General features: G+C 38.0%; 1 protein-coding gene across 9 annotated transcripts in view; it reads left to right on the top strand.

The window, feature by feature from the left end:
- The window catches only part of atp8a1 (ATPase, aminophospholipid transporter (APLT), class I, type 8A, member 1), a 117,029-nt gene that overhangs the window by 83,188 nt on the left and 12,881 nt on the right, over positions 1–20,960 (top strand). For all 9 annotated transcript variants that reach the window (XM_031895393.1, XM_031895389.1, XM_031895395.1 and 6 more), the window contains 8 exons: positions 1,081–1,264; positions 1,358–1,468; positions 11,308–11,382; positions 11,462–11,584; positions 14,608–14,686; positions 16,904–16,965; positions 18,193–18,249; positions 20,033–20,140. In XM_031895393.1, coding sequence (XP_031751253.1) covers positions 1,081–1,264; positions 1,358–1,468; positions 11,308–11,382; positions 11,462–11,584; positions 14,608–14,686; positions 16,904–16,965; positions 18,193–18,249; positions 20,033–20,140 — 799 coding nt within the window. The remainder of the gene's footprint in view (positions 1–1,080; positions 1,265–1,357; positions 1,469–11,307; positions 11,383–11,461; positions 11,585–14,607; positions 14,687–16,903; positions 16,966–18,192; positions 18,250–20,032; positions 20,141–20,960) is intronic.

The raw sequence follows: 20,960 nt of genomic DNA, 5'->3' as shown, positions 1-20,960 counted from the left end.
GTCTAATATACAGTAGTGCATGTCGGTGTGAGTTAGTATAAAATTTAACATGGGTATGTGTGTAGGAATGAGTGTGAGAAAGTGTTTCATTAAGGGTGAAGAAGAATATATGAATGTTAGTGCAGTTATGAGTTTGAATGTGATATGGTTACTGGGGTAAATGTGTGAACATAAATGGCCACCATCTCGCAGGTGGTGGATCTGTGCCAGCAAATACAGACATTTTTCATCTGTAATTATAGCAGCCATCCTTATTGCTCTGTTAGTCAGTTTAGGAACAGGTTCTTCAGAATATATTTGTTTTTCTCTAAAGATAACTTACAGCCTACTTTTGGCACTAATGCCTAATACAGTAAGAACAGTACACCTAGTGCTTCTAAGTTTACTGCTTTATGCTACACAAACATTAATTTCCCCCAAAGGTTTAATCAAGGGTAAAGCTGGAATAGCGCATACAACTTAAACTCACCACCAGTGTAGTATAAAACCGCATTTAGAACTGAAAATCCCAGAAGAAATTTGGTTTCCAAAATTAACAGATTTAGTTGATGAATGTGAGGCAGATGTTTTGCCAAAGTAATTAATGTCTGAACTATGCTTTAGCCTTGCAGATTTGTCTCTTCATCTGGACACCCAAGATTTTTCCCCATGCGCATTATAGGAAACATTCTGTTACAATACAGCATTATATGTACATTCTGTCATGTGTGACTATGCCGTGTACTGTAATTACAAATACAGTATGTTCCAATACTCCCACACCAGATCACTTCTCAGAACAGGAGTGTACTGGTATTTCTCATTTGTTAAGTGTTACTGCAATGAATGGTCATTTCAGCTAGCTATATATGATGCTCAGACAGATCAACTCTCTACAGTAAATACAAAACTTGCTTCTCTGTGACCTTCTCCAGAGTTATATAACTGAATATTAGTGTCTTTGGAAATATTACTGTGTGGATGTTTCTAAATCACTTGTACAGTCTTTACTTAAAGAGAAGAAATGCAAAAGTGATTTTTTATTTCCTTCAACCACTTTCACTGTACACATTTCAAAACTCTGCTTTTTCAAAATGATAGGGTATCCCCTCTTCAGAAATCTGAAGTTGTTGAGATGGTGAAAAAACAAGTCAAAGTTATCACCCTTGCTATTGGCGATGGAGCAAATGATGTCAGTATGATTCAGACTGCTCATGTGGGTGTTGGTATCAGTGGGAATGAAGGGCTACAAGCTGCCAACTCCTCTGACTACTCTATAGCACAGGTACTTGTGGCAAGATGCATCCGTGTATTCTACAATTGCAGCAATGCATTTTTGTATTCTATTGCATAATCTGTTGTGTTCGCTTTTTTGTAGTTTAAGTATTTGAAGAACTTACTTCTGGTCCATGGTGCTTGGAATTACAATCGAGTAGCAAAGTGCATATTGTACTGTTTCTATAAGAATATTGTGCTCTATATTATTGAGGTAAGTGATCAGATCTAGCTCTATTACAATTCACATTTCCATTGCTGCTTTATTTAAACAGTTGATTCTCTCTTTGATGCTGGGGGGCCTCATCTTAGTGTATTATCATGATATTTGCCAGGCATTAGGAAAATATTCAGGTTTAGATCTGCATTAGAAGCCACAGGGCAGGTATTTTATCTGACTCTCTTTCTCTGACTCTTTTATCTGGGTCACTCTATCCCTGCATTTTCCTGCAGAATAGTTCTTGGTAAATAACACACATACACACACACACACATATATATATATATATATATATATATATATATATATATATATATATATATATATATATATATATATATATATATATATATATATATATATATATATATATATATATATATATATATATTTTGTTTCTTTAGGCATTTCCTAAAAGGAAATTAGTTCAATGTCTTGCCTATAGGGTCTATAAGGAAGCTTGTGTGTGATCCACTGTCATAGAGAAAATAGCAAGACTAAAGGGCACAGTTGCAGTCATGTAAATTTTACTGCAGTTGCTACACAAATACACTCCTTTTAATAAAGTTACTTGTGGCTAAAGTGACTCCTTGCACTTCTGTGTAATTTTTCTTTTGTTTAAAAAAAAATGTGTGTAACTGCGCCTACTGATCCAAGGTTCCCACAGCAGCCTGTATCAGTTAACATAAGCCTAAAGAATTACCAACAGGCATCGTTTTGATACTGTGCAACGTGAATGACATCATTCAAACTCCAAAGATTTTCAGTGCAAGTGCAGTTGCATCAAACATACCACCACCTTGTTGCCCCAATTACATGGAATAGTGGGGGAAAATTCTGCATTGTGTGCAAACATTTTGGTGACTTAAACTCCAAATTGTTCTTGTTCTGATAAATGTGCCCTTACGCTTATCCATTCTAATAAAATTATATCTATATATGTGTATTACCAATTTGAAAACCTGTGGGTGTCAGAATCAGTTGGCACTGAACAACTACCTGCATGCTATGCTTTTTATGTGCACCCTACTGACTCCTAAATACCCCATTCATATATACAGGTATGGGATCTGGAAACCTGTTATTCAGAAAGTTCCAAATTACAGGAAGGCCATTTCCCATAGACTCCATTTTAAGCAAATAATTACAATTCTTAAAAATTATCAGCACAAGTGTCGCAAAAGTTCATGGGGGTGCCAAATAATGGCTGTGATTGTATATTTGGTAGCCTCTATGCCAGTGGTCCCCAACCATTGGCTGGTGAGCAACATGTTGCTCATCAGCCTCTTAGATGTTGCTCCCAGTGGTCTCAAAGCAGGTCCTTATTTTTGAATTCCTGGTTTGGAGGCAAGTTTTGGTTGAATAAAACCCGGTGTACTGGCAAACAGAGCCCCCTGTAGGCTGTCAATCCAAATAGGGAATGCCAAATAACCAATATTGGCCCTTATTTGGCACTGAAGGAACTTTTTTATGTTTGTGTTGCTCTTTTTCAGTTGTAGCTCACAGGTAAAAAAGGTTGGGGATCCCTGCTCTATGCAGACTATCAACCTACAGAAGGCTTTGTTTAATAGCACATATTGTTTGTTTGATAGCACATATTGTTTTTGTTCAACTAAAACTTACCACCAAGCCAGGAGTTAAAAAATTAGCCGCCTGCTTTAAGGCCACTGGGAGCAACACCAAAGGGGTTGGGGAGCAACATGTTGCACATAACCAACTGGTTGGGGATCACTGCATTAGGCAATATTTGAGTGAAAGTGACACTTACACTGCCTTTTGGGCTGCTCTGAACTGAGTTTAGGGAGAGTGGAAAGTAAGGCTATTTGTTACAGATGAACTGATCATTAGTGATTTCTGAAGCACAATGTACTTGTTTCTGAGCTGCAGTATAATGTGAATCTGAAATAATTACTAATCAGCCTTGTGCCAGTATTGCTTGAATGCCATATATTGGGATTTGATCCCTAAGCTCAGCTGATAGCTTCACAGAGGATGCGGAGGGGGGCCGGTGTGGTTTTATGCGTAACAGATCTTGCCAAACTAATTTAATTGACTTTTATGAGGAAGCTTGACTCTGGACTGGCAGTGGATGTCATCTACTTGGACTTTGCTAAAGCTTTGGATACATTACTGCACAGACAGTTAATGATGAAATTAAGGAATATTGGCCTAGAACATAATATTTGTCATTGGATAGAAAACTGGCTGAAGGATAGATTACAAAGAGTGGTGGTAAAATTTAACAAGAAACAGCAGAACTTAGATACAATTGTAACTAATAAGCTAAATAGGTCTTTTGGCAAAACTGATACTTGCAGCTTAAAGGGCAATTATACGTTTTGGGGTTATTTTGTTTGTTTTTTTTTTTAGCAAAACTGTAATAATACATAAACAAGAATGGGAGTGGTATTTAGGTGGTGTAGTCACAAAAATGGGCATAGTCAAAAAATTCACCGAGCTACGCACCGTATTTCTTTTTGTCCTTCGTTACACTTTTCGAATGTTGGGAGGTATGCATTTTCTAATTGGGCCAGCTGGAGAGAGTGCAAAGAATGCAGCTAAACTGGTAAAGGAGATGGAAGATTTAAACTATGAGGTTGGGGTTGTTTTCTATGGAAAAAAGGCGCTTGCGAGGGGACTCGATTACTCTGTTCTTTTTCTCATAAAAACAATCTGCGCACCAGAGGCCCCCCTTTAGATTAGAGGAACGGAGCTTCCATTTGAAGCAGCGTAGGGGGTTTTCACGGTGAGGGCAGTGAGGTTGGGGAATGCCCTTCCTAGTGATGGCAGATTCTGTTAATGCCTATAAGAGGGGCCTGGAGGAGTTCTTGAACAAGCATAGTATCCAAGGCTATTTTGATACTAATATCTACAGGTAGTATTAATGTTTGTATATATGGTTTATGTGAGTGTATAGATAGATCAGCATAGGTTTATGTATATGAATGTATATATAGGTCAGTATAGGTTTGTGTGTGCTGGGTTACTTGGATGGGTTAAACTTGATGGACTCTTTTTTCCAACCCTATGTAACTATGTAAAGGGCTGTGGTTGCCTTGGGCTGGTACAGAAGCTCATAAAATAATGCATAGCTTATCTATCCCAATTCTTTGTTACATTTTAGTTGTTCTTTAAAACATACACGCAGACACATTCAGTACATTAGCATGTGCCTTTCTGATTTTGTTGAAGATGCTGAGCAGGTTTTGCTAAAAGTACTTTTTTCTTCCCATTACAAATGTAATCCCCTTGCTTTCTCTTGTACCTGTTGTATCGGCCCTTACTAAACATGTCTTTACGTGAGTAAAGTAGGTATGGTTAGAGTTTGTTATTTAGGATTAGTTCCCTTGATGACAGTCTTTCTGTTCTTAACTTCAACATTTGTTTAAAAACTGCACCAGGTGAAATCAATCTCACACACAGATTAACCCGGAATATGTTAAGTGTTAACATTCTTTTGTTCTAATAATTCAACCTCGTTTTTTTCCTTTTAGAAATGCACTAATTTCAACAGGTAATTAATATTCTGAAGGCGATTCACTTTCCACCAGCCTGTATTTCATTAGAGTTCAAATTTACAGGCATTTAACAAATTATCCTCTTTGGCTGTCAGTTGCAGACTATTTTTCACCGTCTTCTTTAACGCAGCAAAGAAAACAGATTTAGTGCAATTCTGTGGCGTTTTGATGACTTCCCAGATAGGGCCTTTTTGCCAAGGAAAACAAGTTTTGCAGATGTTTGAAAACACCATTCCTTTAAGTGAAAAGGCAGAGAGAGCATCAAGGAATGCGTCTAGCAAAAACAACTGCCCATTTGGAATCTCTTTTCACTTTTTGTCCTGATCAGGCGTGGGAGCAAGGGCCAGGGAGTTATTGACTATTTGTAAGCTGCTATTTAATATGCAGAAATGCTGCACCAGGCAAGTGGCTTTGAGGCTTTTACTACCACGCCTCCCTGGAGCTTTAGAAGTGGAAAGTAATGTCTAGCTACGTGTGCATTTTAGGCTGGATGGCATTATTTATTCTTTTTGGTAAGGGAGCAATGTAAATTGAGTTTCCCTGCCCAGATACCAGACCAATAGCTGTCCAATGCACAAGTAGTAATTTATTTTGTTCTATGCCGTGCATTCTGAAAATAATACAGTTTAACACCTTTCATCCACTATCCAAATTAATTAAAAAAAACTAAAGAAAATATATATAAGCAGGGCACTCACAGGACTTACAAGTATGGTGAAAAAGAAATAAAGTTTAGTTGTTATTCCTAAATTTCAGTCTTCCTTGAACCTTTTGTCAAGGTGAAAATAATATATATGTACATATAAAAACAAAATTGTATGGCCTTTGTATTTTACAGTTCTCCAGCCTGACATTTAGAAACCAGGTTGCTGAGGCTGCTGAAAACACTATATATAAATCCTGCGGCTAGATCTGTATTGTTATCTATATTTTTAAGACTTATTATATTTACACTATACCTATATTAATCTTTCAGCTTGTTATTAATAGGGGATAGCTCCAACGTTCAGTGAGACCATACCCCTTGTTACCCCACCCACCAAACAGCTAAGGGGAAATGCAAAGGATTAAAGTCTAGGTGCATACACCTACGGTCAACTGAGCTTAAAAAAAAATCTACTGTTCCTGTTTGGGGCAGCACAAAGGTCAAAGGCTTACATAAAAAATGAAATACTTTATAAGTGACCCTAAACACTGAAATATTTATTTTATAATAAATTAAATTATGGAAGTGGAGCATTTTACACAAGCTGATTCAGTTTGGCTTATGTTTATTTATTTATTTATTTATTTTAAACAAACATACCTGGTTCCATAGATTAAAAAGAAAATATGATAGTTTTTCTCTGACTCAGAATGCAAACAAAGTATACAACCGCACAGTTCCTTGGATATGATGTTGTGGTGCTTGATCCCCTAAACCAGGGGTCCCCAATGTTTATTACTGGTGAGCCATATTCAAATATAAAGAGAGTTGGGGAGCAACAGAAGCATAAAAAAAGTTCTTGTGGTGCCAAATAATGGCTCTAACGGGCTATTTGGTAGCCCCTATGTCCACTGGCAGCTTACAGAGCTTTTTAGCTCTACGTCTGGATTTTATGCAACCAAAACTTGCTTTTAAGCCAGAAATGTAAAAATAACCACCTTCTTGTAGGCCCCTGGGAGCAATATCCAAGGGCTTGGTGGGCAACATCTGGTTAGGGATCACTGCCACGTCCAAAACAGCACATGGGATAGAGAAATGGAGACTACACACACATAAATTATACCTGGGGAGCTTACCCCATTTATAATGCCAGTGAACCACACAAGCTCAATGTTTTGGGAGTGCCCCCCCTCCAAAAACATTGAGGTTGTGTGGTTCACTGGCATAATAAATGGGATTAGCTCCAGGGTATAATTTGTGTGTTCAGTCTCCATTTCTTTATACCATCTGACTCATAGGAATTTCCTAATCCCCCTTAGGCTCACAGTCTCATTCAATCCATCCCTTATTTTTTCCTATTGGGAGGCGATAGATCCTAAGACTTGAAGCCCCTCTGCTTTCCAGAGAATCTGTGCACTCCCAACTATGAAAACCAAATGGACGTCAAGTCACAGAATCCATCACAATGAAACATGGTGAGGGAGGGATTGAATCACTCACTGAGCCTTAGGGGAGTTGGGAAATGGTTCATACAAGTCAGAGACAAATTGTCTTGGTTTCTTTTCAATCTATGGAACCAGGTATGTGTGTGTAAAAAACAATACATTTATATTTGTCTGGGAGTTTAGAGTAGTATTCAAGCACCTTTCCTTCCTAGCCTCAACTGAGCTAGTCAGAAAGGGGTACATTTTCCCTTTAAGTGGATTAATATAGTGGAAGTAAATTAAGGGTGTGTGGGGAGAGGACCAAGCACTCTAATGCATAGTGGAATATCAATGATGCAATATGTTTAATTTTAGTTAGTTTCTTAACTGTGCATGTCCAGCTGCTAAATTTGAAGACACCAAACCCAGTTGCAGCAATATTATAGGCGTACAGCCTTTTTTCTCTTGTGTTGATTTTGAAATTGATCAGGGAGGCTAGAGTAGCCAATCAACCACACTGGTCCGTGGATTTGCTATGTTTTTGTTATGTTTAATGTTACTAGGCTTTGATTTGTGTTTTCTTTGTCTTTTTCCATTACATTAAAGCTTGCTGCCTTTTTATTTTAACCATATTGCAGTGGAAGAGAAGCCACACAGGGTAGCGTATAATCTGCAGATTAAATAGCATGCCGTTTTTTCAGTCCTTTTCTTGTTTCCCATTGAAGCACCAGGTTTTTCCCTGGGAGTTTGTCTTGTGGAAACCTGCTTGGGTACATATTGATAAATGGTTAATTTGTAGCAGTTCATGCTTCTGTAATGTGGTTAAATGAAGCATCTAGTGGCTACAATGCTGGGGACATTGTTTCTAAAATTCATTTGTACTGCGTGTCATGCACTTTGGGGGGGGGGGGGGGGGGGATTTTCATCCCATTATCTAATTCTTTCATCTCTGAATAGTCCTATGACCCCTGTTTTATTTTTTCCCCTAGATGAAATATTGCGTGTTCTTAATGTTACTTAATAAAACATATTTGTACAGAAAATAATAAAAAGCAGAATTGATCATAAAAACTGAACAGGGGAAACCTCAAGGATTGCCTTAAATGTGATCAAAGTTTCTGGATGCACTTGTATATTTCCCCTGATTTTGGTTTTTGGAGAGCTACATGGAATAGTCAGTTGATGTGCTATAAATCTGTCACGCTAGATGGCCAGCTTCAATAAAAGTCGGAATTTGAAGAAATAAGTTTGGTTTAAACAGCTTTATTACCAAGAAAAGACTAGCAAGTACTTTATGTAAAATACGTTTTTCATGTTTATACGTAAAACACCTGGTTCTATCCATGTTGGAGAGCGCTTATCTAAAGGATTTCCAAACATAAGGATGCTAAACTTGTGACCCTCCACCCACCTGTTTTAGACTACAATTCCCAGTATCAATAAAAACTAGCTGCTGTGTTTATTTTTTTTTTTAACTCTGTGCTTTAAAGGGCAAATATACTCTGTGTTAGGAAGTACACTATAATGACCCCTTTGTAGTGCCACTAATGTTAATCTCTTTGTAAATGTGTATTAAACTGTATAATTTTCTTTAAAGATCACTTTCTTTAATATACCCCCCCCCCTTTAAAACGCCAACCTGATTCTGTGTTCTGAACAAGATGTAGATCAAGTCAGCACTGTGTATTACAAGTTTAAAAACATAATTTGCAATGTCTTTTTTAAACCTGTTTTAGGAGATAAACAATTTTTCCTGTGAAGCCCCTGCTCTTATAACTGGTGTTTCATAGTTATACATCTAATTTCCATGGTATTGTGCGATTCCTCTTTATATGAAGAGTATTTATTTTCTGATCCAAAATATTCCTTATAGGAATAGGTGCTTCTAGTTAAATATTGCAATATGGCGCTGTACCTGTACAAGATACGAACAGCATGAGTAGCTTGGAGATTTAATGAGCAGGGAGTGCATAGGTGAGAACTAAAGGTGGCCATACACGTGGCGATCCGACGATGTTTCGTACGACCATCGGTCGCACGAAACATCGTAAGATCCGCCACACACCATTCAGGGCTGAATCGGCAGGTAAGGAGGTAGAAACAATAGGATTTCTACCTCCTTCTGCCGATTCAGCTCTGAAGGGAGAATTTTGGTCAGGCGCCTTCTATGGCGCCCGATCAAAATTTTCAAACTTGTCCGATCGGCGAGTCGTCCGATATCGGCAGCTTCCTGCGATATCGGTCGACTCGCCGACATGCCATACACGCACCGATTATCGTACGAAACGAGGTTTCGTACGATAATATCGGTGCGTGTATGGCCACCTTTACTCTACATTGTGCATCCCAGTAGAAAATGGAGTGGCTGCTTCGGAATACTGCACAACAGCTAACAGATTACACTTTTGGGAGCTAAGTCTCCACAGATCATTCACAGCCCAAAAACTTATTTGAGATGTTTTCCCTTTTTTTTTTTATCATTTTTTTCTTGGGAGCTCAAGAGCCATTTTATCCAATAAACATGCCAACAGTTTATTCTATAAAAGAATTTTAATAGTGAACTTACTCAATTCAATAAATCCATTCAGTAGAAGCCTGTTGCAATCTCACGCAACTTTATAATGTTAAGAACTATCCAATATATTCGCCAACAATTTATTATATGAATGAATTTGAACAGTGGACTTAATCAAGAATTCTGAATTGGGTTAGTAAATCTGTTCAATAATAGTCTGTTCTATTCTTACACAACTTCATATCGAGATTTCAAACTTTTGTGTTCAAGTGAGAAAAAAGATGATGTCTTAGATACTGCTAAATCTGCCCATTAATTCATGTGTTAAATAATGTGTTGTTTTCACCACTAAATTAAAAAAATACATTTTTCACCTGTGTGTTTCAGCTTGTGGAGAAACATTTACAAACAACTGGCATGTGTAATGTTCACTTTTATGTAAACTACCCGATAATGCTGGGAAAAGCAATGTTGGCACAAAAATGCTCTAATGGGCAGTAATTGTAGTAGCAGTGTCAGTGGGACAGTGGCACAGAGGCTTAGGCTGTTTTTCAGCCAGGTAGTATGAAGAAATTCCACAGTTATAGGCTTTAAGCTAGTGTTTTGCCATGTAACACAGCTGATTTTCTCCAGATCCTTTAAAGTTTAAAACCCTATATGTGGGTAGGGGCAACAGATGATGTCCAATAGTTAGTGTTTCCAATATCTCATCAAAAACTTTTTTAGTCTTTTTCAGAGTGCCAAAACGCATGATATATTAAGTTGGCATGCTTCTCTTAAACACAACAAGTGATTTTCTGTGTGTTCCAAACGCAGACCTTCTATTGGCTTTTAAACATGCGTCAAGCATGTGAAACTTCACTTCAGTAATATGCAGTTTTAAAATAACATGAGGACTAACAAGTGTAATGGAATCAAATGGCTTATGCATTTAGGTGCACTCAAACAGGAGTCAAACACACCTGTCTGTAAGAGCCCTTAAGTTACCATTTATTTGTGGGGAAATCTGCTTTGTCTGCTACAGACACAAACTATTTGTCTGCCTTTTATCACTACAGCAAAATCATTAAATGGTTCCCATTGGGTAGCAAAAGTTTTGTGCAGTCATTCAGCCATCTCTGTAATCTTATTCCAGTTCACCGATCTCTGCCTTTTTTCTTTAGATAAAAGAAAAGGTAAAAACTAAGTAAGCTTTATCAGAAAGGTCTATGTTAATACAGCCATAAACACTCCTCTATCAAAAGAAACACAGGATTTTTTTTATTTTTTGTACACGTTCTTCAGGATCAGACTTTCTGCTGTAAGAAAAATACTTCAGGGCACTGGCACGGGTCTGCTCAGTTTGCTCCTCTCTATCTTCTCCTGCTCCCCCTCCCATAAAAATGTGCTGCCCCTAGCAGTTGTGCTGTGTTAGCTCCTTATTTTCCTGCATTGTGTGTACATGCTGTATCCTCTGCTGCCAGCTAGGAAAATACCCTGAATTCCTGCAAAGTCTCAAAATGAGCACTGTCCCTGAAATCCAGGGCATCCGGGCAGTTTAGCATACACCATAAAGTTGACCCTAAAATGCCAAGCCCCTCCACCAATCCAATGTGTTTCCTGTTAAGCAGACTGTCATTTTTTATTTACCGTTTTTGGGGTGAAGATCTGAAAATGATTTTACTTAGGAAGTTGCACGTGCGTAAACCTTCATCAGAACAATTTCAACTTTTTGCCTATTTCTTTTACAGATCTGGTTTGCATTTATGAATGGTTTCTCTGGGCAGATCCTCTTTGAAAGATGGTGCATCGGCCTGTACAATGTGGTAGGTACATGTATGTCTGCTTCATTCTTCAAAACTCTAAATGTTTATTTTCTAATAAAAATGTTGTTTGCCTTTTCAGATGTTTACAGCAATGCCCCCTTTAACTCTCGGAATATTTGAACGATCGTGTCACAAAGAAAACATGCTGAAATACCCAGAGTTGTACAAGACATCTCAAAAGGCCCTTGATTTCAATACAAAGGTAGGTGGCTGCTGCATGGAGTACATTACAATATTTTCTTTTAGGTTTAGGAAGGGGTGGGCTTTTAGTACAATCATTTTCTTTTTTAAAAAAAAGGAAAACTATATTTGTATATTGTTCCCTTTTTACCACTGCTAAGTCATTAGGCACTAGGAGACTAACTTCTAAAGGTGGCCATACACGCACCGATATTATCGTACGAAACCTCGTTTCGTACGATAATCGGTGCGTGTATGGCATGTCAGCGAGCCGACCGATATCGCAGGAAGCTGCTGAAATCGGTCGGCTCGCTGATCGGCCAAGTTAGAAAATTTTGATCGGGCGCCATAGAAGGCGCCTGACCAAAATTCTCCCTTCAGAGCTGAATCGGCAGAAGGAGGTAGAAATCCTATTGTTTCTACCTCCTTACCTGCCGATTCAGCCCTGAATGGTGTGTGGCGGATCTGACGATGTTTCGTGCGACCGATGGTCGTACGAAACATCGTCGGATCGCCACGTGTATGGCCAGCTTAAAGGGAGTGTTAGCTTTCCTTTAATGACTGAGCCATCAATTCTCCTATTAGTCACAGACTGTATTTTTTTCTTCCACCTGCAATAATGTTTAAATGTTGAAATATTTTAGTGTTTTGCAAGTTAAAATAATGTCCCCAAACTGGAAAAAGTGCTGTATCTTTAGGGATACTCCTGATGACTCCTTCAGTCATCATTTTATTTTGGTTATCTCCAGGCAATATGGAGCTGTGGGTCCCATTGACAGCTATGTAGTAATGGTGCAATTTATAATAAACTGGTTTATTTTTGTAACAACTCAAAATTTCCCTTATTTTACACTAGCCTTCAAGGAGGCCTTATTTCATATAAACAAGTCAAATAAAGCTGTCTTTAATAAAGTTATTTGTCTATTTAGATGTCATGCCTTCTGTTTTTGCCATTTTCCGTGTGGAAATGGATTACTGGCCCCTTTAAAGAATTCCGTGAAAGAACTGAAAGCAGTTGTCAAAAAGCATGTTAAACTCTGTCCTTAATTTTTCTCCTCTGTAATGCATATCATCCCCAACACAGGAGGGAAAGTACTTCAGCCTTGTGCTAAATGAATTGCGTTTTATTATAATTTCATGCTAGCCGCTTTAGCAGCCGCAGAAGCTCTGAATAACAATTAGCGTGAACACAAATCCTCTCTACAGCATTTTAAAAAGGAGGCAAGAAGGAGAATGTTAGCTTGTAATTTCCTGCCTCCTGTGAACTGAAAATAAATAATTTAAGTCTAGAAATGATCCAGATAAAATAATAATGATTATAGAATCATGCTTTCTGGTCTCTTACAACAGTGTGTATGAATTGTTTGTGTCAGACACAGTGTCACAGTTTCATTGTGCCATAAAACAAAGTCTCTTAAATTTCCCGAGACTGGAGCTTCCTTATACGTCGTAGTCTGCATGTGAATGCAATGATGAAAAAATTAAGGTATTACGGTGTTTACTTTGGCATTCGTGCCATCAGAGTTTTCCAGGGAGTAACACTTGCTGTAAAAAAGAAGGAAAAAGTAGTTAACGTCCACGTGATTCAAGTCAGACAATCTGACCGGTGGGAAAACCTGCAATTAATCAAAACTCCAGCAAACCACTCGGCGATGTTCAAAATGTTTTTTCTGGATTAAGTTTTGAAATTTCATATTCCTCTTCGGGATCATTATTTGTGTTTCATTTTTAACGTGAAACGAATTGGTTAGGGAATATTTGCATTTCATTTAGGGTGTGAGGTATTTGAGATGCTTGTTATGGTAAGGAGGGTGAAAGGTTAAAAGGGCCCCATAGGGGTTATAGGATTAGGATGTGATGAGCATTGCTGAGGAATATTGAGGAGCAGATCTAATTCATCTCACACCCACCTGTGCATTTGCCATAGAAACTCTGGGACTTCCAATTGTATAAGGCAGGGTTGGACAGCTCTGTTCTACAAGGGGTTAATAAAGGGTAACAGCTCACCTCACAATGAATTCAGCACACAAAGTGGCACCAAGTGCATGGGGACTACAGGGAGGTTATTACGCTTGACAACGTATTTTCTCAGCATGAAGTTGACAGAATACCATATAATCCAAGAAAAATGATTGTAGGGAATTCATTCATCTTCAGATCCTTTTGGCTGATAAGTTTCTTTGCTGTGGCCCCTACTGTGTAACAATAAGCTGTATATTGAGGCATCTTTGGCAGGCTAAAAGGCAACAGAAAAGCATAAAAGGCTTTCTTGCTAAATGTGAAATGCTGTCAGTGAGCGTTGTTACCATATACTGTGAGTAGATTTGCTTTATAGATATAGAGTTATCACCTCTAACTAAATGGTTAGGTGCCAATCATGAGCAAAACTGGGTCACTTGAACAATTGGTGAAACAACATTTTCCAAATGCTTTGGAATAGGTGGCTGTGTTTTCACTGCATTTTTCTCTTGCATTAATGCAGTCAGTGAGCTTTTATTTCTTTCTTTTTTCCTCCACACTAAAAAAAATTATTTTTTTTCCAGTGAAATAAACGCATGGCAAAATTCTAGTGCAAAAAGTTAGCCCATCCCTATAAAAGGCACTAACATTCAGTTTTACATGTAGATGGTGCAGTGTGTTCATAGATAGGGTAGTATTAAGATTATAGTAAGCATGGGTTTTTGGATGAAATATTGTTCTGTCCTTCATGTGCCTAGTTTGGTGCCAGTTTAAAAATGCATTTATATTTGCTATGCTTTAATTAAATTCAAGGTTGTTCTTGTACAAAGTAAATGAGCCTGTTTTTTAGGCTTTGTCTCACAAGACGTAGAGGTCCTTCCCCTGTATGTGCTGCATCATCATATACATTATCATTTGTCTGATGATTTAGATTGCTATAAATGTATTCATTATTTTCCTAATGTGTTTTGCAAGGTTCTCTGATATTGTGCCTGGCTGTGCTTCCTGAGCAGGGATAAAGTGTGGCCATGGGTCAGTGGCCAAACGCTTTATTAGCCATTCACTTTCAGTTCTTTATTATCTCAGGTCTTCTGGGTTCACTGTCTGAATGGCCTTTTACACAGTGTTATCCTGTTCTGGTTTCCATTAAAAGCTCTCCAGCACGGTAAGAGATTGCTTTCTGAATTGTCAATTTTTTCATGTCACAAGGAGTTATCTGTAGGAATTATTAAAGGAACAGTAACACCAAAAAATGAAAGTGTTTTAAGGTAGTTATAATATAATGCTCTGTTGCCCTGCACTGGTAAAAATTGTTTGTTACATAAATAAGCTGCTGTGTAGCCACAGGGGCAGCCATTAAGCTGGAAAAAAGGAGAAAAGGCACAGGTTACATTGCAGATAACAGATAAGCGCTGTACAATACAATGGTCTTTTATCTGTTATCTGCTAAGTAACCTGTGCCTTTTCTCCTTTGAATGGCTGCCCCCATGGCTACACAGCAGCTTTGTTGACTAAACTATAGTAATGTTTCTAAAGCAAATACACCAGTTGTTGCAGGGCAACAGTATTGTTATTGCTTTAAAATACTTTCATTTTTTGGTATTACTGTTCCTTTAATACTTTTTTTAAATGAGAAAACAATCTTTCCATATTAGCACTGCAATGCTGTCACTTAGCAAAAGAAAATCACCCAGGGTTAGAGTACATTTCCCTAAAGAAGAAGTTCACCTTTAAATGAACATTTAGTATGATTTAGACAGTTACATTCTGACACAATTTGCAGTTGGACTCTTTATTTTCTATGTAGTTTTTAGCTTTTTGTTCAGCAGCTCTCCAATTTGTGGTTGCTAGGGCACAAGTTACTTAAGCAACCAAGCTGAAGTGTGAATAAGGGCTCTGGCACACGGGGAGATTAGTTGCCCGCGACAAAACTCCCTGTTCGCGGGCGACTAATCTCCCCGAGTTGCCATCACCTGCCATCCCACCGGCGAAAATGTAAGTTGCCGGTGGGATGGCACACGCAGCGGTGTGATTTCCGGAAATCGCCGAAAAAGGCTCGCGAGGCAACTTCAGCGATTTGCAGAGATCGCGCCGCCGCGTGTGCCATCCCACGGGCGACTTACACTTTCGCCGATGGGATGGCAGGTGATGGCAACTCGGGGTGATTAGTCGCCCGCGAACAGGGAGTTTTGTCGCGGGCGACTAATCTCCCCATGTGTCAGAGCCCTAAGAGACTGGAAAAGTAACCATAAAATTGTAACCACACAGAGCTAATTTTTTTTTTTTGGGTGGGGGGGTGGGGTCCTGGGAGCAGTGACCCTCATTTGGAAGCTGAAAAGAGGCAGAAGAGAAAGGCAAAACCTTTTAAAAAGAGAATTAAATATACATTCTATAACATACTTAAAATAACCTAAAGGTAAACTACTTTAAGGGTACATCTAGCACACTATGAGCCATTCACATTTACACTTAAGGTACCAGGGTAAAGCCCCAGATCTCAGGCATTCCAGATAGTAGATCCCATGCCTGTAATATATGCAGATTGGTTGTGTACTGCAAAGCAATTTAGTAGTTTGTCTCCTAAATTATTTGTGTAAGAAGCAGCATTATGGAAAGGTGAGATCTGCTCTGTATGCTTAAAATGTGACACAGAGATTAGGCTCAGAACTGCTTTGTTAGAGGGGTGTTAAACTTGCTTGTGTGCAGCTGTTGGGAACTGCAGCTCCTAGTGTTCCACATCCATTTTTCGATGCTGCAGAATGATGGATGCTCTAGGTTTTAACAAATGGTTAGAGAAACATGTAGTTCCCTTTCAGTGTTGGGCCAGTAATACTGGGGGATACCCTGGATGGTTTTTAGTTCATCCTGAACTAGGTATGTCACTGCTATTTTGTCAGCCTATGGTTTTAAAAATTACATTGCACCTTAATGCAAATCAGAAATGTTCCTTTTATTTTAGCTATAACTGGTAAAAATGTATTGCATTTACTTATACAGATGTGGGATCATTTATCCGAAAACCTGTTATCCAGAAAGCTCCATCTCCGATAGACTCCAGTTAATCAAATAAATCAAATGTTTAAAAATTATTTCCTTTTTCTCTGTAATAATAAAACAGTACCTTGTACTTGATCAATTCTTACTAGGTATAATCAATTCTTTAAGGCAAAGTAATCGTATTGGGTTTAATTAATGTTTTAATTTTTTAGTAGACTCACATTACACATTACAGAATGACCACTTATCCAGAAAACCCCAGGTCTTAACATTCTGGATAACAGGTCCCACACCTGTAACAGCTTAACATGCCTGTCCTGACTATTTAGAAGTTCACCATCAATTGCATGTCAAATTCCTTTATTACTTTTGTTCTCCTCTACAGATACCATTTTTGGGAATGGAAAAACCTCAGACTATCTTTTGCTTGGTAACATTGTGTACACAGTAAGTTTTTTTTGCTTGGATGGTCCTAGACTATACAGGGACAGTTATGGGGGAAACAAGCAGTTGATCACATATATTGGCATAACAGGTCACAGGGATGGCTGCCCCAGTTAATTCTACATAAACTAGTCTGGTCTAGTTAAATAGAATTATGTATAAGTGAGTGGTACGTTTTATTTAATACTTATAGGGGCCAAATAGAAAGAACATTTGTAGCAGGATGTCCAGAGGTTCAGCAGAAATGCTGTTTTTCCTCCTACACAGTTACTTTAGCAGATATGTTACTTTGCGAGTATTAGAGGAACTTTATACCAAGGTAGGGGTGATAATATACACTCTGTGATAAACTGTCACACAATACATTCATTGAAATCAGACAGTGATAATATCTTCTCTTTACTAGTTTAATCCTCCGTAGCTTAGTCTCTAAGAAAGTCCAGTATTTGCAATGGAAATTAAAAGTAGAGGAAAGGATGGGGGGGGGGGGGGGGGGGGGGGGTGTTGAGGTGTTTTGTTTTTTAAGTCTTATGCAAGAAGTTTCATCTATTCTTTTCCCACACAATGTCCGTGGAGTTAGGAACCTGGAATGTGGTTTCAATTTATTCACTTTGAATAGCAACATAATGAGGGCAGAAAAAAAAGAAAATATCTGAGCTTGATTGCAGTTTTCTGTTAAGTTGTTGCTAAATGTTCTGAATGCATAACTATTAGGTCATCTGCTTAACGACCCCTTCAACACAATAAGAAGGGAGAGAGGCACTTAAGTGTGCTGGGACTCCGTTATGCAAGGTAGTTAAGGTTAGACTCTCAGCATAGCAAAGCATTATTGCCACCAATCATTATGTGCCATTTAGGCAGAGGTTAAAAGGCTGGTTAGAAGAAGTTTAACCTTAATGCCTTTGGCTGTGTCCTGGTTTTTTTCAGCCACCCCCACATGTCACAATATTTCCCTTTTATCCTCAATCTAAAATCTGTTGTTCCTGGCGGCTTGGATCCTTGATAGACACAAATAAATCAAGTGATGTCACTCTAAGCATCAGTTTGTCCTCAACAATAATATCTTGTGTATTTAATAGTAATGCTGCTTATCCTTCCTGTAAATAAAATAATCAGTTGTATTAGGTTTGTAAGTTATTTACCTAGAAACACATAGACTAAGACACAAAGCAGGCTTACTCCTTCACTTTGCTCGTGTATGAACTTAACAGTGCTTTTTTCATTTTCTAGTTTGTGGTGATAACTGTATGTTTGAAAGCTGGATTAGAAACATCACACTGGACAAAGGTAAGTAAAATCTATGATTTGAGTTAAAACTTTTTTTTTTTTTTATGTACTAGGATATTTAGCTTTTAGTAATGGAAAGCAAAATGTTTGATTCTAATTAGTATTGTGCAGTTATGATAATATTTATATATTTTGCAGCTCTAGAATCCTAACTGTGAGTTACAATCTACTGCTCCATAAATAAAATGAAGGTTTTTGGAAGTGACACACTGGCAGTTTGTATGCCACAAAAGATCACACCGCCATATGCAAAAATGATGATAACAGCAGCACACCGGTTATTTTTAAGTAAAGTCACTTTTCAAAATAACCAGCGTGCTGCTGTTTTCATCATTTTTGCATTTACTTACCTGGGCAGAGGGTACAGCATGCATCTGGGGCTACAAGAAGCTGCCTTCAACTGTGTAGCACATCCTAATTGATTTTGCACCCCCATATGCACATCTTTTTCAGGAATGCAGAGCCTTTGTAATAGCCGGTTGGGTTACTGCCATACAGGATCAGTGTAATTTAATAATTACTTCTAAAATGCTCTCTGTATTTCATCCTGATATCAGGAATTTGAACCTGGTGCATTTCCCGACCTTGTGCATATGTCCTTTCCTACTTTATGTAGGAATTTTTAAATGGGGGAAATTTGTTGAATCCCTAATCATCCACTCTCCCAAACAATACAATTTGCAGTCCCTTTCATATAATAAATTAGCTTTAAGGTATGTGGTACCAATTAAGTGACAGAGGGTCAACTATTTCCCATGTTTTCAAGAAAATCTATGAGGCTGTATACAGATCCCTTATTTTGTGGTGAAATGCAGACGGTGAGCCCTCAATATTGTGTCGGATTTATGCTTCTCAAACTCCCACCAAACAGGCAGTTTTCAGGTCCTACCCATCATTCTAAAGCTACTCTACAAGGGGCTTGATTTGCTGCATACCAGAGGCAACGTGTTTGGGAAGTCTTTGGAGACGATAAAATGCCTTGGCGGTTTCTGTCTTATCCTCAGCAGCCAACTTTGTGCACTCTGATAGGAAGTTTTGTTACTTCCCAAAAGATAGAACATATACACTACCCTGGGGAATGTGAACTAATGTCATGGCTTAACGGAGTAGCCCTATCAGATGCACAGTATCTGACTGCTTTCAAGGGAAACCTTGTTTTTAAGATGTTGTACCATGTTAGCCATTGAATAAATGCAGTAAATGTAAGGTTAGATGATACCTTTTAACTGCAAGCTTTTTGAGCACCCAGGCCCCTTTGTCAGGCCTGGCGAAGGGGCCTGGGTGCTCCGAAAGCTTTGTAATTTTTAATTAACTCAGTAAGCCAATAAAAGGGAAACCTTGAAATACTTATACTAATTGTTATAATGGCCAAAGTGCTAAAATTATTTACAGGTATATGATCTATTATCCTGAATGCTTGGGACCTGGGGTTTTCTGGATAATCTTTCTGTAATTTTGATGACCTAACCTTAAATCTGCAAAAAAAATATTGAACATTTAATTAACCAAATAGGATTGTTTTGTTACCAACATGTATTCATACAGTTCAGTTAGAATCAAGTACAAGCTACTGTTTTATTATTACAAGTGAAAAAGGAAAACATGAAAGAATAATTTAAATGATTTTGCTTATATATGGGAGATGTTCTTCCTTAATTCAAAACTCACAGGCTAACAGGGTTTTGGATAAGGGATCCTACACCTGTACCTGCAGTTAATCAATATGTTAAGATTGATTTTCTGAACAGTGTTGTACTTACACCAATATTGTATTTGTGTGCAGTTCAGTCACATAGCAATCTGGGGGAGCATTCTGCTATGGATTGTTTTCTTTGGAATCTATTCTTCTTTGTGGCCTGCAATTCCCTTGGCGCCTGACATGTCAGGAGAGGTATGGATTTTTCTATTGATTTATAAATATCTCTTCACTGTAGCATGTTACATGCCATCTTTATGAAAAAAAACATCTTTGTACTAATGTCAAAATAGAGATTAATTGGTGGAGTTTTGTATCTTTTAAATGAGCAATTACAATCAGTACAGAAGTACCTCTTTCAAAATGGTTTCCACTCCTGTTTCTGAAAGTTCAGGCATGCTGGCAGTCTCTGTCTTAATGTTTATATCTTTATATCAGTGCAATCACGAAAGGCACAAATGTTTTTGCGTTGGCATAATTACAAAGACAGGCACATCTATTGGGCTGAACCTATGCTGTAGTTTATTTCAGCTGGTTGCACTGTATGGGCATTTTATGAGTTCCTGTATGGCACCATAGTATGTTCCATTCATACGCATTAAACTTGTATAAATCCAAACTTTTATAATGTACGAAATCAGAAGAAAGCAATCGGTCCATGCTGTTTGCCAGTTAAATGTTTAATTCTCTGCTTTATATCTCACCCACACTAATATGTATCTATCCAATACACAACCCCATTTCTAAAAAAGTTATGATATATATATATATATTCTAAATCATCATGTTAATTTTATACATATTGCTCACTTGTATATCTGCTTAGTTTCTATTTCTAGGTTTTTTTTGCACAATCAAATAGAATTAAACTCTGCTAGCCATACACGCACCAATATAATCATTGTGTGTGGGCTCCGAATTATCTTCATCACTAAGGTGATCAGTCATTTAGTTGATTTCAGTTGGATATGGATAATACCTATGCATGTATTGTCTATTTGACAATATCCTTAGG

This window comes from Xenopus tropicalis, chromosome 1 (assembly GCF_000004195.4).
Source record: "Xenopus tropicalis strain Nigerian chromosome 1, UCB_Xtro_10.0, whole genome shotgun sequence".
Lineage (NCBI taxonomy): Eukaryota > Metazoa > Chordata > Amphibia > Anura > Pipidae > Xenopus > Xenopus tropicalis.
This window is presented reverse-complemented; position numbering and strand designations above follow the sequence as displayed.